We start from the raw sequence: 16,616 nt of genomic DNA, 5'->3' as shown, positions 1-16,616 counted from the left end.
CATCATTCCCAGCCAGCAAAGCCAATGGTCAGGGATGGTGACAGTTGCAGTCCATCAACACCTGGATGGCACTGTTTAGCCCTGATTTACACACAGAGAGAAGCTTGGTTCACACACATCACTGTAAGCCAAAGCTAAGATTAACTCAGTACTAGGATTCTAGATTCAGGTAGGTAGCCATGTTGGTCTGACGCAGTCAAAATAAATTAAAAATTGTCCAGTAGCACCTTAGAGACCAACTAAGTTTGTTCTGGGTAGAAGCTTTTATGTGCATGCATACTTCTTCAGATACACTGAAACAGAAGTCACCAGACCCTTATATTTAGTGGAAGGATGGGGTGGGGTTTGGGGAAATTAGGAATTGAGGTGAAATTCAATTCAGGTCTCATTTAAAGCCAAATCTACCAAATTTGCACATCCTAAACTACCATGTAAACCGAAGCATAGCTAGCCTTTGAAATTTGCACTCATCTGAATTTTGCAATGCAGGTCGCCAACGAAACAGTCTTTACAAAAATGAGTTTATTAGGAGAAAGTGTGCATAAAAATGAAGATGTGAGTGAAGATAACATTCAGAAATCCATTATATTTGGGGAAACTGCTTGCAAAAATGTGCACACGTAGAAATGAAGCAGGTACTTTCTATTTCAACCTTGAAATGTCTGCTGAAAACATTTCTATTCCACCAGGATAGTCTGACCATAGCTGTCCATAAAATCATAGAATCGTAGCATTGGGAGGGACCCAGAGGATCATTTAGTCCAGTGATGGCCGAACATGGCCCCCCAGCTGTTTTGGGACTACAACTCCCATCATCCCTAGCTAACAGGACCAGTGGTCAGGGATGATGGGAATTGTAGTCCCCAAACAGCTGGAGGGCCAAGTTTGGCCATCACTGATCTAGTCCAACCCTGTGCAATGCAGGAATATGCAGCTGTTCCATATGGGGACCTAACTTGCAACCTTGTTCTGATAACCTCCAAGTCCATGTTCTGATAACCTCCAAGTTGTACAATTGCAATGCCGTTCTTGGCCAGGGAAACACCCTAAGGGCTGGTTGGGAAAGCACCAAGGGCCACATTTGACCCCTGGACCTGAGATTCCCTACCCTGATGTAGAGAATATTTCATTGGGTGGACCAGTGATCCAACTTCCTTTGTTCCCGCCTTTCCCACCGTTTTCCAACCCAGCCAACCCTCTTCCAAAACAAGCCACCGATTTGCATTGGCCTCTCTTCTCCTCAGAGTAGCTGGCTTCCTGGGGGAAGTGGCTGTCTTCAAATAATTTAATTATCATGTAGCGTGCACACCTTTCAGGGAACCCCCTCCTTTCCCGTAATGAAACCATTGAATGATTTGCCTTTAGTTTTACAACACATGTTGGAAACCACTCCAAAGCATTGCAAGAGAAGGAGGAGAGAGAGAGAGAGAGAGAGAGAGAGAGAGAGAGAGAGAGAGACTATCAAATTGTTACAGGATTGGATGCCAACACAGAGAGTTATTAGTCTAATTCATCCTACAGATCAAAGCCCACACAGGCAGCTAACCTGCCTACAGCTATTTTCCTTTTACTTTCCTACTTGACAGTAGTCCCCCCCCCACCAGTCCTTCTGTTCTGTCCTCTTTGACACACACAGAGACACACACATTTGTGTGTATTCCCACCCCCTCCCCAGTTGTGGAAACAGAATTTACGCCCGTTGTGGGGGGGCGGTTTAAAAAACAAAACAAAGCAAAACACCAGGATGGGCAGTTTGCCATGTCCTCTCAAGGGGGTTTTATTTATGGCTCAATGAGGGATGGATTTTGGAAAAGAAAAGCGACAACAACCCAGAGTGATTGGGACTGTCCTATGTCTCCTTTATTTGTCTTAAACACCAAGGAAGAGAAGGAACTCTGGAGCCTTGTTTACAAGAAAGAGTTATGAAGCCAGTTGGGCTATTTAATTTGGCCACATTGTGTATGTCGTTGGCAAGCGGGAGGCTGGTGCCCATCTTGCCAGTGGGGGACCACCCAGGAAGGCAGGATTGCATAGCTACTGGCTGTTGCATACACCCAAGTTCAAAGGTTCAGGAGAGACCTTTACCACACTTGAATCGGTTAGTCGCTGCCTTTTTCATTTTCCTCCAGCGAGAGCAGGGGGAAGGGAGAACGAGCCCACCGAGGATATTCAGAAAGGGTTGTTTGGGGACTCCAAGACTGCAACAACAAAAATTGCCACTGTGTGGATTAAAAAGGGGGGAGAGAGAGAGGAGGGAGGGTGGAAGCAAAGGAAAAGAGGGAGGAGAGAAGAAACAGAGAAGCATCATTCTTCCACCTCTCTCCCTCTCTCTTTCTCTCCTACTTCACAGAAGCCAAAAGAGGACAAGGAATATGTTTGATAACACCCAGTACCCCTATAATTGCTTTAATTACGATGGGGATGATTACCCAACCTGCAGCTCTGATGAAGAGAAAAGGTTCACCAGACCAGCATACAGGTAAGCTTAACTTTTCCAACTCTCTTTCTCTCTCTCTCCATATTGTCAGTTGCTGGGGAATTCCTCTGTGATTCTTTGCAACACTCATCCGTAAGCATCTTCCAGGTGTGGGAAACAAAAACAAAATAAAATGGATATGGGGTTGCAATGATTTTTGGATTTTTTTTAATGACTCGTTTTTATGCATTTCAACTGCTCGCATTATTTTTAAAATAGGAGCCAGTTTGAGCTTGGGATTTCAACCAGGGGGGCTCCAGACTGAAGTGGCAAAAAAAGGTTTGCTTGGGTGGCCTCAATCTGATCAGACTTGCCTACTGCAGAGGGTTGTTTGGCAGATAAAATGTGTACAGTGTCATAAGTATTTCCCCCAAAAAATGTAGCCTTATTTTAGTTTTAGACTTGATAGGGATAGCTGTCCTCTGATCAATCTCCAACCCCCCTCCCCATTCTCTACAACAATCTAATGAATATGTCTTAAATGCGTAAGGTGCTAAATTAACCACTTTAGGCAAGGATATAAGTGAAATACTCAGGACCTCAGCCTCTTAAGCAAGTCTGATTAGTCACTTCTAAATCTTTCAAAACAGCTGGATTTTGACTTACTAAGTAGCTAATCAAATGTGCATATTACAAAAAAAAATCTAGGTTCATTTTTGAGAGATTGAAGGAAGCTTATGGTTACTGAGCAAAAACTTACGGCTCATTATTAAAAGAGAAGATTGTCTTTAACCATTTCTTCTTTATTCTCTCTTGCATTAACACCACACCTTAAAAAATAGAGCATGTCCTTAACTCTCAGATCCACTGCTAAAGATTAATCAACCAAAGCGTGAGTTGATTAATACACTATTTACATTAAGTTGCACTTCCCAAAGATCACAAAGAGAAATACTTCCTGTTCCGCTATGCACAGTTGTATGGGAATAACTGGGCATCCAATGCATGTCTACTCATAGGCAAGCCCCATTAAGTTCTGTGGGGCTTACTCCCAGGTAAACATGTGTAGAATTGTCACCTGAGCCCCCTAGAACTCAGTGGCATATGCCACATCCAAGTCAACCTGGACAGAACTGAATTGCAAAGTGATCCTTTGATATGAAGTGCAACCGCCTGCCACAATTCACAGGAATTTCAGTGCTGAGAAACTTCTGTTGTTGTTGGTTTTTCAAAAAAAGTTGCAAAACGTGCCTGGGCATGCTTTTTGGTGGTGGTGTGTGTTTGTGTGTTTTAAATCAAAGCTCTTTCGCTTGAGTGGAATGGAAAAACAGTTGCCAAAACAGAGAGATTGCATTTCTCACTGTGCAGCTGGAAGAATCCTTAAGTATTTTCCTTATGCTTAAAATGGGCAGTCAGCAGCAGTCCTGCTACTTCTCATGCAATAATGGGCCAGTCATTGCTGTAGACGAGGACTGAAGGAGAATCCAGGACATCTCTACTAGGCGCAAATCCTACTTTCAAGATCTCTTTTTAAAGAAACGTTTTGTGCCTTCCGCAATCAACTTTCCTGAGTCATAAACGCCCAGGTGTTCTCAGTGAGAGAATGTGACTTGATTTGAGAGCTAACGTGAGATTTGGACTCAAATTCCAGCATGCGGACTTTGTTTGTCGATGACTTGGATGTTTTTCCAACTTACCCTCTTCTTGTTGCAACTCACCCTGGGACCTTATGACAAAAGGCAGTTAACTTCAATGGGTCTACTCTATGTAGGGCTAGTGTTGGATACAACCTAATACCCACTGACCCCACTCATGGAGCCCAGTGCTTCAAACAACTCTCTCAAGAGACTATCCAAAGAAAGTGGGCATCTCAAGAGCAGCGCTGTCCAATGGACGGAGCTGTGCAGTGCAAATGTTAAGAGCATGAGCGATGAGCTGGAAAGCTCCCAGTTCAGTTACCACACTGACCTCAAGCAGGCTTCTATCTCTGAGTCTCCAATGGTAATATGGGAGACAGTGTGGTATAGCAATTTGATTGCTGGACCAAGGCTGATTCACATCCCCACTAAGTTATAGAGGTCACTAGGTGACCTTGGGCCAGAAACACACTTTGCCTTTGTTTCTGATCCTATCCTACCTCACAGAGTTGTTGTGCTGCGAAAATATGGTGGGGTAGAGAATTACGAATGTTCACCTGTGTTCCCTGAAGGAAAGATGAAAAATAAATAAATAAAGCAGGGGTCATCATCACCATACATTACTGCAGCAATGATTTGAGAACTTAGAACAGCATTATGCATGCATGAAATATTTCTAGGGTTGGATCCTGACTAAGGCTAAAGCTGTAGTCCTACTGAAAACAAAGGCACTTACTCCTGAGGAAGCGTGTTAGTTATTGGGTGTTTGGTCTCATTGTTATTTAGGTCCCATTGTTGTTACTTTGGTTTCAAGGGGACCGTTCTGCATAGTTAGTGCTGACTTAATTGAAGCCCCATTGACTTCAATGGGAAGTCACTGTAACTAACCATCCTATGCATGTCTATTTGGAACAAAGTCCTTGCCATATTCAGTGGAGCTTATTCCTGAATGTGTATTGTTTAGGATCACAGCCTTGGAGTTGGATTGAATCTTATGTGATGTTGCTTCCAGAGTCTCTATGCCCGTAGAATCGACACCTTTCTATACAGGACGGCATTGCGATTCGTTTTCTTTTGTTTCATGTTGCAGCTACATCGCTTTAATTGCAATGGCCATTCAGCAGAGCCCCTCCAACAAAGTGACTCTTTCTGGCATTTACGACTTCATCATGAAGAAATTCCCTTACTATAGGACAAACCAGCGAGCCTGGCAGAACTCCATCCGCCACAACCTCTCCCTCAACAGCTGCTTTGTCAAGGTAGGACCAACAAACCACAGCAGCAGTCCACAACCTGGAAAGGGAGACTTGGGTTCTGCAAGCTGCTCGGATGGGAGCCCTATTTGCAAGAGGATGCTGTGCACATCTAGCTGTAGAATCAGCTCAGATGTGGCCATAGGGAACCAGCACTGTGCTGAAAACTGTCTCTTGATTTCTCCCCTGTGAAAGGAAGCTTTCAATAAGCCTCTCAGTGCCAGTTGCTGCGAATCACAAACTGGAAGAGCTCTGTTGCGCTCACATCCTGCTTTCAGGCTTCCCATGCACAAATCGCCACCGTTGTCATTATATTAAATTTGTATACTGCCCTATACTCATAGATCTCAGGGCAGTTCACAACATAAATTAACAGTGAAACCTCAGGTTGCGAACATGATCCGTGTGGGAGGCACGTTCACAACCCGCAGCATTCACAACCCACAGCGGCACCTCTGCGCACACACTGGTTGCAATTTGACATTTCTGTGCATGCGCACAGCGCAATTTAGTGTTTCCATGCATGCGTGAGCGCCGAAACCTGGAAGTAACCCATTCTGGTACTTTCGGGTCCAGCGCGGTGCGCAACCAGAAAACACACAGCCTGAAGCGTCTGTAACCCGAGGTATGACTGTACAAAATAAACAACACAAAATACACAATAAAAATAAGAATAAAGACAACCCAATAATCCCTCCATCCATAACACTTTTAAAGGGGCCACTGTGAGAATAATAATAATAATTTATTATTTATAACCATGCCCATCTGGCTGGGTTTCCCCAGCCACTCTGGGCAACTCCCAACAGAGCATTAAAAACACGATAAAACATGAAACATAAAAACTTCCCTAAACAGGGCTGCCTTCAGATGTCTTCTAAAATCAGATAGTTATTTATTTCCCTGACATCTGATAGGAGGGCGTTCCACAGGAGAGGCGCCACTACCGAGAAGGCCCTCTGCCTGGTTCCCTGTAACCTCACTTCTCACAGTGAGGGAACCGCCAGAAGACCCTCGGAGCTGGACCTCAGTGTCTGGACAGAACGATGGGGGTGGAGACGCTCCTTCAGGTATACTAGAACAGGACTAGAGCCATTAGCCTGATTCAGCAGAAATTTCCTTATGTTATTATAATCACAGATTCAAAGTATTGTAGAGTTGGACCCAAGGGCCATCTAGTCCAATGTACAAATTACAGTTAAAGTACATCTGACAGATGGTTATCCAACCTCTGCTGAAAAATGAAAAAGAAAGTCTACCAGCTTCTGAGGAAGTCCATTCCACTATCAAATAGCCCTTGCCATCAGGAAGTTCTCCCTAATGTTTAGCCAAAATCTCCTTACTTGCAATGGGAATTCATTTGTTTCGGTTCTACCTTCTTGAGCGATTAGAAAACAAGCTTGTTCCACCTTCTATGTGGCAGCCCTTCAGGTATCTGAAGACGGCTATCATATTCCTCTCTCTTCTCTTCTCCAGGTTGAACATGCCCAACTCCCTCAACCACTCCTCATAAGGCTTGGTTTACACTCCATTTGCATGTCTCCATCTCTGGACCCTTGAGAGATGCTTTAGGAAAGGGGTCAGCAAATTTTTTCAACAGGGGGCTGGTTCACTGTCCCTCAGACCTTGGGGGGGGGGAGGGCGGATTATATTTTGGAAAAAAAAATAATGAATGAATTTCTGTGCCCCACAAATAACCCAGAGATGCATTTTAAATAAAAGGACACATTCTACTCATGTAAAAACACATTGATTCCTGGACTGTCCGCAGGCTGGATTGAGAAGGCGATTGGGCCGGATCTGGCCCCCAGGCCTTAGTTTGCCTACCCATGCTTTAGGGTTTTGGTGCGTGTGGAGTTCTGAGCTTCCTTTGGCATTGTGAGGTGGCTGAGGGTGGTGTGTGTGTTCTTTCCAAGAAACATAACTCCAACTCTTTGCAACCTCCTTGGCTGCCTGTGCTTCCTGATCTGACGTCTTCCTTCGAACTTTCATTGAAGCATGGGCACCCAGGAGACCTGTAGTTTGCAGGTGATTTGTAGAACAAAGGAAATGAAACTCAGAAACGCCCTGGGTCATCTTGAAAGCAGAAGAAGCACATGCACATCTGACCCAGGGAAGTTTCACCAAAATGTGCTCTCCTTTGGGATAATTTAAAAAAAAAGTAATTTATTTATGGAGAATGACCAGCAAGGAACAGGGAGGCGAGGACAGGAATAGGTTTTCAGCATAGCACTATAGGAAACGAGGAAAGCTCTATTATAGCGGTTCTCAACCTGTGGGTCCCAAGATGTTGTTGGACTACAACTCCCATCATCCCTGAGCTCTGGCCTTGCTAGCTAGGGATGATGGGAGTTGTAGTCCAATAACATCTGGGGACCCACAGGTTGAGAAAGGCTGCTCTATTATGATGGATGAGGCTGTTTGTCCATCGAGGCCTGAATTGTCTTCTCTAGATGAGAGCAGCTCTCCGGGGTCACAGACTTAGGCTTAGCTGGTCCTTTTGACAGCAAATGTCAAAGATCTGACTTGGAATCTTCCATATGCAAGGTGTGCTCTCTACTATAGAGCCGTCGTCCAAGCATTCTTGAGGTGCAGCTGCATGGGCAAAAATATCCCCTCTATTTCTGAAGTCCAGGTTGTGAGTGCTATGGCTGGTGATGGTTGGCAACTATGGTGACTGGTTGGGTGGAAGGCAGGGAGCCCAACAGTAGGTGGCGCCAGAGCCAATGGCAGGAAGAGCCAATGAATTCTCAGTTTGCCCCATCCTCCTCCCTGCTGGGTTCTGCAAAGGGCAACAAAGACTATGAGGAAGAGGAAGTGGACAAGCAGTGTCAATTCCTGGACTTGTTGTAAGCAGAAAGGCAGACTGGTAATAGCTGACTGAGAATAGATGGAGGTTAATGGGGCAATGCCCATAGTGGAGAAACATCCATGGGCTGTTGCTTATGGAGCTAAAATGCCGCCGCCACCACCCCACACACAGAGGGTATTTGGAGGGGAAAACTTAAGCTGTAACCCCCAACAACCGAGTGAGGACTGAACATGCTCAGTGGACATGGAATGCTGGCTAACTCTTGGGTTCGATGATTGAAAGCCAAGTGGGAAGGGGAATGGAATGGAGTTTCCTGTACAAGATTCCTTCCACGCTGCAACATTTTGTTGCAGATCCCATATTTAACAGGATTTCTATACCGCTAAATCATCTGTAGCCTCTAAGCGGTTTACATATTTAACTCATGATTTCAGCATGTCCTCAGTTGCAGCCACTGCTCTCCGATGATAATGCATAGGAGTGCTAGTGTACATTTATCAGCTCATGTGCAGGTGGAAGGTGTGCTGAGTGAGATGCTAAATGGCTGTGCAACCCAGGAACATGAAGGCCATCTGGAGAGCAGGCAAATGTTACATAGTGGGACCTTAGCTCAATGGTGGAGCACATACTTTGAATACAGAAGGTCCCAGGTTTAGTCAGTTGTATCACCAGTGAAAAGGATCGGGTAGCAAGTGATGGGCAAGATCTGTGCCTTGAGGAGATGCTGCCATCCAGTGCAGGCAATAGTGATCTAGCATCATTGCAAACACGAAAAAGGAACTTCATGCAATGGTGTGGTTCTTTTTGCGTGGCATTTTACTGATGTCCTCGTGAGGTCTTGCAAGGGGAAAAAAATATCTAAATATAACTGTTCCTACAATCATATGGAGATTGCTGCTATCTAGAGATGTGGGAGAAAATTGATTCAGTTCACATTTAAGAGAAACATACCTAATTTGCACCAAAATGCAACCTAAAACACAGCCATCCTTTGAAATTCACACTTCTCCATATTTTGGGCTGCAGTTCTTCAGCCAAGTTATTTGTACAAAAATGTGTATACTAATGCAAAGTGTGCATATAAATGAATGCAACATGCAGAATTGCATTACATTAGGGGAGAGTTACTTGTAAAGAGGTGTAGATTAGTCAAAACCGAATGTATTTATTAGGAGAATCTGCATTAAGTTGCTGAGGAATTTTCAGGAGGATCAGCAGCAACCCGTGGAAATAGGGAAAACTGAATTTAAGATTGGAAAAATGAGAACCTTGGAGAACCAAAATTGACAGATTTGTCCATTCCTCCTTTTATAACAATGTGTTCTCAATGCAGGTTCATAACATAGAGGGGAGAAAGATGCAAATCAGCTGCAACAAGCTCCATAGCCAGAATTAATTAAATTTTTTTAAAAAAAATCTGCATTGATCCAGAATTCAGAAGGGGAGGATCTTAGGGCAGAGCAGACCCTTGGGATGATATAGCAAAAGCATTGCACACAAACACACAGAGAATATCTCCAATATCTGTGCTCCCTAATGTGTATTAGGGATGCGGGTGGCACTGTGGGTAAAACCTCAGTGCCTAGGACTTGCTGATCGTATGGTCAGCGGTTTGAATCCCCGCGGCGGAGTGAGCTCCCGTCTTTCGGTCCCAGCTCCTGCCCACCTAGCAGTTCGAAAGCACCCTTAAGTGCAAGTAGATAAATAGGTACCGCTTTATAGCGGGAAGGTAAATGGTGTTTCCGTGTGCTGCGCTGGTGCTGGCTTGCCAGAGCAGCTTCGTCACGCTGGCCACGTGACCCGGAAGTGTCTCCGGACAGCGCTGGCCCCCGGCCTCTTAAGTGAGATGGGCGCACAACCCTAGAGTCGGACACGACTGGCCCATACGGGCAGGGGTACCTTTACCTTTACCTTAATGTGTATATGACCAGATACTCTCCAGATATTTTGAACTACAGCTCTTGTCATTCCTCACCCTTGAGCCTGCTGGCTGAACAGGGAAGATAATAATAATAATTTATTATTTATACCCCGCCCATCTGGCTGAGTTTCCCCAGCCACTCTGGGCGGCTCCCAATTGAGTGTTAAAAACAAAACAGCATTAAATATTAAAAACTTCCCTAAACAGGGCTGCCTTCAGATGTCTTTTAAAAATAGGATAGTTGCTTATTTCCTTGACATCTGATGGGAGGGCGTTCCACAGGGTGGGCGCCACTACCGAGAAGGCCCTCTGTCTGGTTCCCTGTAACCTCACTTCTTGCAGTGAGGGAACCGCCAGAAGGCCCTTGGTGCTGGACCTCAGTGTCCGGGCTGAATGATGGAGGTGGAGATGCTCCTTCAGGTATATAGGACCGAGGCTGCTTAGGGCTTTAAAGGTCAGCACCAACAAGATCATTAATAGAGGGCAAGCCGCCTTTCCGGAAAGCTTATACACCATGATGGATATTTTCCTCACATAACTCCTGATAAGCTTTGGAGGAACCACAAAGCTCTGTGGTCCAAGGTTGGTAGGGAGAAAGAGAAGCTCAGCTCTAAGTAAATGGAGATCATTGAAAATGGAGATCCTTTCACCCTCTTAGCTGCTTCTGAATGGAAGGATAGAAAATGCAGATATTGTTTTCTTCTGATGTATGCTAGTACATAGCAAATGAAAGGGGCTATTTGCCTACAACTTCTATAATTAGAGAGCCTGGTCTTCAACAGTTTGTCATATATGTTTATACGAGACTTGCATTTAAACGGACACAGATGTTGAAGCGGCTGTGTTTGTAGCACACACGCACACAAATGCCGAATTCGGGTTTTGCTTTCGCCCAGGTTTCAGCTCCGCAATCTGTTCAGAATGCTGTGCATCAACCTTAGACCTTTGGAAGGAATAGCAATAAGAAAACTGAGAGAGTTCCTGTGCATGTGCAGAGTGCAGTCCCCCACTCTCTTCCATCTTGGATTAGGGGATAAAGGTCTGAGATGAGGGAAAGGTTGCAGTTTCCAGAAAGCCTTGACAGATGGTTTTATATTTCTCTTAAAGGCAGTCACTGACAGAATGGATGCTTTTTCTCTCTTTTTTATTATTATTTTAAAAACAATGAATTGCAGGTTCCCCGGACAGAAGGCAATGACAAAGGGAAGGGGAATTACTGGAGCTTTGCATCGGGATGTGAATCTATGTTAGACCTGTTTGAAAACGGGAACTACAGGAGGAGGAGGAGGAGGAAGAACGTCAAAAGGGAACCCAGAGACAAACGGCCAAATGGCGGGAGCGACTGCTTGCAAGCTCTGTCCCCGGTGGATTCCGGATTCCCCGGAATCAACTCCTGTCCCGGTCAGAGAGTGCAATCCCAGCCCAAAGCTTTGGAGACTTGCGAGCTTTTTCCAAACGCCGCCGCCAGCCAAGAGAGTCTAAACAGCTCCTCCATAGGAAAATCTGACTCCGAAATTAAATTTAGCATTGATTACATTCTCTCCTCCCCAGACCCTCTGCCTGTCCTGAGGTCTCCATATCACACGGAAGATAATAAATACCACCTCTTGGATTCTCAGCAGCTGGTGAACCTTCAGTTTTGGACAATGTGAGCTTGCAAACTGGGAGGCAAACTGAGAAGGAAACAAGGGACTTTTTTCTGTCCAACAGTGACTGCAGTCATCCCCAGGAACAGGAGACTAGATGCTTCATTGGGCTATTCAGTATCTCAAAAATGGATTTCTCTGAGGTTGGAAACTTACCACTAAACCATCCTACTGCTTGTGAACTTGCTTATGGGTCTGTGGCACTTGCCAGTTCCTGCTTGAATCGAGTGTATCTGGTGGCCCCTTCCCTCCCTTATCGGGCCCAGCTGGGCTTATTCTGTGCACACCAAACAGCACCAAGTAGCTGGGTCAAGCTGCCATTTTCATTTCCCACAATGCCCCTAAAATGGGCTGCGAGCACCTCTGGCTCTCCAGAGGTTGCTGAACTACAACTCCCATCATCCCTGATCATTGGCCCATCCTTGGTTGGGCACTGATGGGAGTTGGAGTCCAGCCCTGATTGGAGGACCAAAGGTTTTGCAGCCCTGCCCTAAAATGATTGCTAGACCCAACTGCTTGGAGCTCTGGTCTGAGGGGAAATATTTAAAGGAAGGGTTCAGGGCAAGAATCAGTTAGTGGGGGCTGTCAGGTTGATAGGGTTCATCCCACAAGGATTCCAAGTGTGAAGCCAGCCTTAATCGGCGGTATAAAATAAAGGTTTTCTTTTCCACGGTCATCTGATTACACTTCACCACATTTCTGTTCTTTCAGGATGTTGGAATCACTATGGGCCAGTTTTGTTCTATGCTTGCTGTCCACACACACACACACACAAACACACACACACACACAGAGAGAGAGAGAGAGAGAGAGAGAGAGAGAGAGAGAGAGAGAGAGAGAGAGAAGCAGGGGTTTTTTCAGCCAAAACTCTGCCACCTCTCAGCTGGGCGTCATTGCCATTCTAAGAGAACTAGGGAAGTGTTCATGGTGAGTTCCAGCACCTCTTTTTCTAGAAAAATAGCACTGCGGACACAGGTGTATTTGTATTTGCAGCGATCACAGCTCAAGAAGAAAATACACACATAGCAGAAGTGGGCCAAGATTTCTCAGAAAACATTTTTCTGAGGAGAATTTCTGATCTGGCTCCCTAGAAAATAAAACTTACTTTGCCAAATGTTCTCTGAATATTCTTTACAATTTGATTGTGTGGCAGCTGCCACTTCCCACCCCTACAATGCTCTGGAACGACAATAAGTCTGGGGTATTGTGGATGGTGCAACTTGGTGGGTAGGCCGCCAACACAGTTGCCGTAGAAACAACATCAACAATCTATGCAAAAAGAAAAGAAAAAAGCTCTACTGCTACCCTCTGAGAAAATATTACAGAATTTTTTAAAACCCCTGGATAAATTTAGTGGTTTGACCACACACACCCCAGCATTTCTCTGTCAACAAATAGTGCTGATAATTTAGAGAAACCATTTGTACATTACTATTCTTGGTTATTAAATTTGTATACCACCCTTCACCCATAGGTCTGCAGTGGCGTAGCGTGGGGGTGCAGGGGGGGCCGGCCGCACCGGGCACAACATCTGGGGGTTAGGGTTAGGGGGCGCAAATCCACGGGTTAGGGGGTCAAATTACTTTCCTTGCCCCGGGTGCTGACAACCCACGCTACGCCACTGTAGGTCTGTGAACCGCCCTGAGACCTCCGGGTATAAATTCAATAAATAATAATAATAGGTTTCAGGGTGGTTCACAGCATAAAAATACGGGATAAAAACACAAAATACATAAGCAAAACAAAAACAAACCGAGCCAGAGCCAAAGGCAAGCAGAACCAACCAATTCTAGATTTGTCCCCATTCTTACTCTCCTCCCTGCTGAGTCCTACAAGAGCAGCATTGAGGCTAAGGTCAGTGGCACATCTGCCCTAATGGACCACCCTGTACTGCTGCTCAGAGCCAGTGTGGTGTAGTGGTTAAGAGCGGTGGACTCGTAATCTGGGGAACCGGGTTCGCGTCCCCGCTCCTCCACACGCAGCTGCTGGGTGACCTTGGGCCAGTCACACTTCTCTGAAGTCTCTCAGCCCCACTCACCTCACAGAGTGTTTGTTGTTGGGGAGGAAGGGAAAGGAGACCGTTAGCCACTTTGAGACTCCTTAAAGGGAGTGAAAGGCGGGATATCAAATCCAAACTCCTCTTCTTCTTCTCAGTTCCTCTTCCCTCTTTCCCATAAAATGTGTGTAGAGAGGTCGTTCCAGCCTTAGAGCCCACCATCTTCCGGTTTCAATGGGACGGAGATGGTTTTGATGACCAAAAAATGGACCCAGAAACTGTATAACAGAACTGTCTCCCCAACCTTTGCCCTGCTGGTACTGGTAAAGGTGGTCCATCTGCCATTGATTCTTACTATCATCAATTGCTGTGTAAATGTGTACTTCCTTCCCAAATACCTGCTTAATTGTGTGTGTCCTCAAACATCCATAGCCTGGACCCTCCCTCTAGGGCTGAATCTCCAACATCCTGGTTAGGATTCAGTAGCAGACCACACGTTATTCCTAAACCGCAGACAGAACACAGTCTATAGGAAGTGCAAATCTCTCTCTACCTTTGTCTTATGCCCTAAGAATGTAGGATTCTACCTGGGATCCTTATATCTAATAATTCACCCACCTCTGTTTGGCAGCATCTATGGCAGCCTTCTCCAACCTCATGCCTCTCAGATTTTGTTGGCCAGTACTGCCAATGGTCAGGGGTGATGGGCATTGTCCAAAACATCTGAAAGGTTGGGGATGATCACTCTGCTATATGCTTGACCCATTTCTCAGATTTCCCCAGGATTGTGAAGTTTATGTTGTTTTACTTTCCCCCCACTGTGCTCAGAGTTACAGCAGCAGCTGGAGGAAGCTGGCAAGGTATGGCTCAGGACATATGGACAAAGGCTGTTATGTGGAAGTCAGTCTCCAAATTCAATCCACTGGGCCCAGTACTTGGTTCACAAGAGTAACCTTCTTCACTGAAAGCATGAAGCAAATGCAAAATTATCTTGCAGCGTCCGTGCACATCAGGACAGCCTGTGACACCATTCCTGTTCTAGAGCAGGGATTGGGAACCTTCAGATATTGTTGAAGTCCAACTCCCATCAGCCCCAGCCAGCATGGTCAGTGGTCCAGCATGTGGAAGCTGTAGTCCTGCAACATCTGGGGGACCACAGGTTCTGCATCCCTGTCCTAGAGGGAATGTTGTATCTGGTTCATATGGTAAAAGCCAATTGGGGACAAGACAGGAAGCATTCATAAAGAGCTGACATTCGGTTAGGGAACATGTTTTTACCCAGCACCAATAGACCTGTTGACCATATGCAAACCACCAGCATAATGACACACACTTTGCAGTGATTGCTGCAGTCTGCATGGTGATTTCTGTTGCTTCATTGTACCTCAATGTCCAACTGAACTGTAGATTTGCATCTATGGAGAAATCAGTTATTCACTAACATGATGCTGTCATTTCCCTTCATGTTTCAAAAGCAAACCAAACTGATTCAAAGAGTACAAAGGAGGTGTCCAAGGTGCCCACGTTGTTGACTTTGTTTTACTTCTGTCTGTCAAAGGTTAGACAAAGTCTACAAAAAAAAAAGGTGCTTTAACCTCTATCTTGATGGCTTGTGAGAAAGTTTTTCAGGAAGTTATGAGTGCCTCTTTGCCTGTAATTGATAAGTATGGACAAAACTTGAAACTTTACCTGCTGAATAGAAAAGGAGTCCCCTTTTATATTCATATGTATAATATATATGTGTGTGCATATATATGCAGATTATATATGCAAAACAAATAGATTTATTTCCACCTTTCCTTCCAATAATCAAGAAAGTGATGTGATGCAATTTCCAACAAAACTAGTGAGATCCCTAATGTTCTTACCTTAACCTCAGTACCACGAGCAACACACATATGTATATCGCCTCATTTTTGCTCTAGCCAGTGCACTAATAATCCATTAAGTTTCACTGAGATAGAAGGAGGAACCTTGATGTCAATTTCCCCACTTTGGATAAGGACTCGCTGGAGGAACCTCTGGCAAACTCCCTTCAGCCTCAGTTTCAACATCTATAAAATGGGAACAATACTGTCTTTCTTTACAGGGATGTAATGAAGCATGCCGAAAACTGTATAGCACTTAAATATATTTATATAAACATGAATGATATATATGATCAATATGCAGTAGTTCCTTCAAAAGGACACATTTGCAATATTGGTAGCTTGTGTTTCTGAATGGTAGCATCAGTGTGAATTCCTCATAATTTTGTAATACACTCACTCTGGCAGCCGTCAGTGTAAACCCTGTTTTTCCTTTCAAAACGAAACAAATTTCAGAGTGACAGGCAACAATAATATCAAGCCAATCTGTAGTAAGTTTATTTACATTAGCCGAACAGAGACTTGTTAATGTATATATTTCAATGAGTGCAGCTTTGCATCTTTCCATAGAAATATAGACAATGTTTTTGAGCGCTTGTCCTTTTTGTCTCCTAATGTCCCTATCCATGCACAGGGATCACCAAGATGTCATTCACTTCTGGTCTGCTGGCTCTTAATGGAATCTCAAGTATCCTGCATTTTCATTTCAAATAAAAAGCAATTGTCTAGTCACCATGATTGTAGAGATAGTTCTTCAGTTGTGATGGCAAACATTTGAGGTCATGACCTTTGGCCTGTAAACCATTAGAGTGGTACCTTGGGTTAAGAACTTAATTTGTTCTGGAGGTCCGTTCTTAACCTGAAACTGTTCTCAACCAGAAGCACCCCTTTAGCTAATGGGGCCTCCCGCTGCTGCCGCGCCGCTGGAGCCCGATTTCTGTTCTCATCCTGAAGCAAAGTTCTTAACTGAGGTACTATTTCTGGGTTAGCGGAGTCTGTAACCTGAAGCGTATGTAACCCGAGGTACCACTGTACATTGGTACCTTGGTTTGCAACCGCTTTGGGTT

The 16,616-nt window shown here is 44.8% G+C and overlaps 1 protein-coding gene across 1 annotated transcript; it reads left to right on the top strand.

Moving 5' to 3' along the window:
* The first annotated feature begins 1,865 nt into the window (after positions 1 to 1,865).
* FOXL3 (forkhead box L3) lies at positions 1,866 to 16,240 on the top strand. Its single transcript, XM_081169712.1, has 5 exons — positions 1,866 to 2,098; positions 2,351 to 2,479; positions 5,144 to 5,312; positions 11,215 to 13,159; positions 13,313 to 16,240. The coding sequence occupies exons 1-4, from the start codon at positions 1,923 to 1,925 to the stop codon at positions 11,689 to 11,691; spliced, it is 951 nt and encodes a 316-aa protein (XP_081025838.1). The 5' UTR covers positions 1,866 to 1,922; the 3' UTR covers positions 11,692 to 13,159; positions 13,313 to 16,240.
* The last annotated feature ends 376 nt before the right edge of the window (positions 16,241 to 16,616 follow it).

The sequence above is a fragment of the Podarcis bocagei genome, assembly GCF_964188305.1.
Source record: "Podarcis bocagei genome assembly, chromosome: 14".
In the NCBI taxonomy this organism is placed as follows: domain Eukaryota; kingdom Metazoa; phylum Chordata; class Lepidosauria; order Squamata; family Lacertidae; genus Podarcis; species Podarcis bocagei.
The sequence above is the reverse complement of the archived record's forward strand: the minus strand, read 5'-3'. Positions and strand labels throughout refer to the sequence as shown.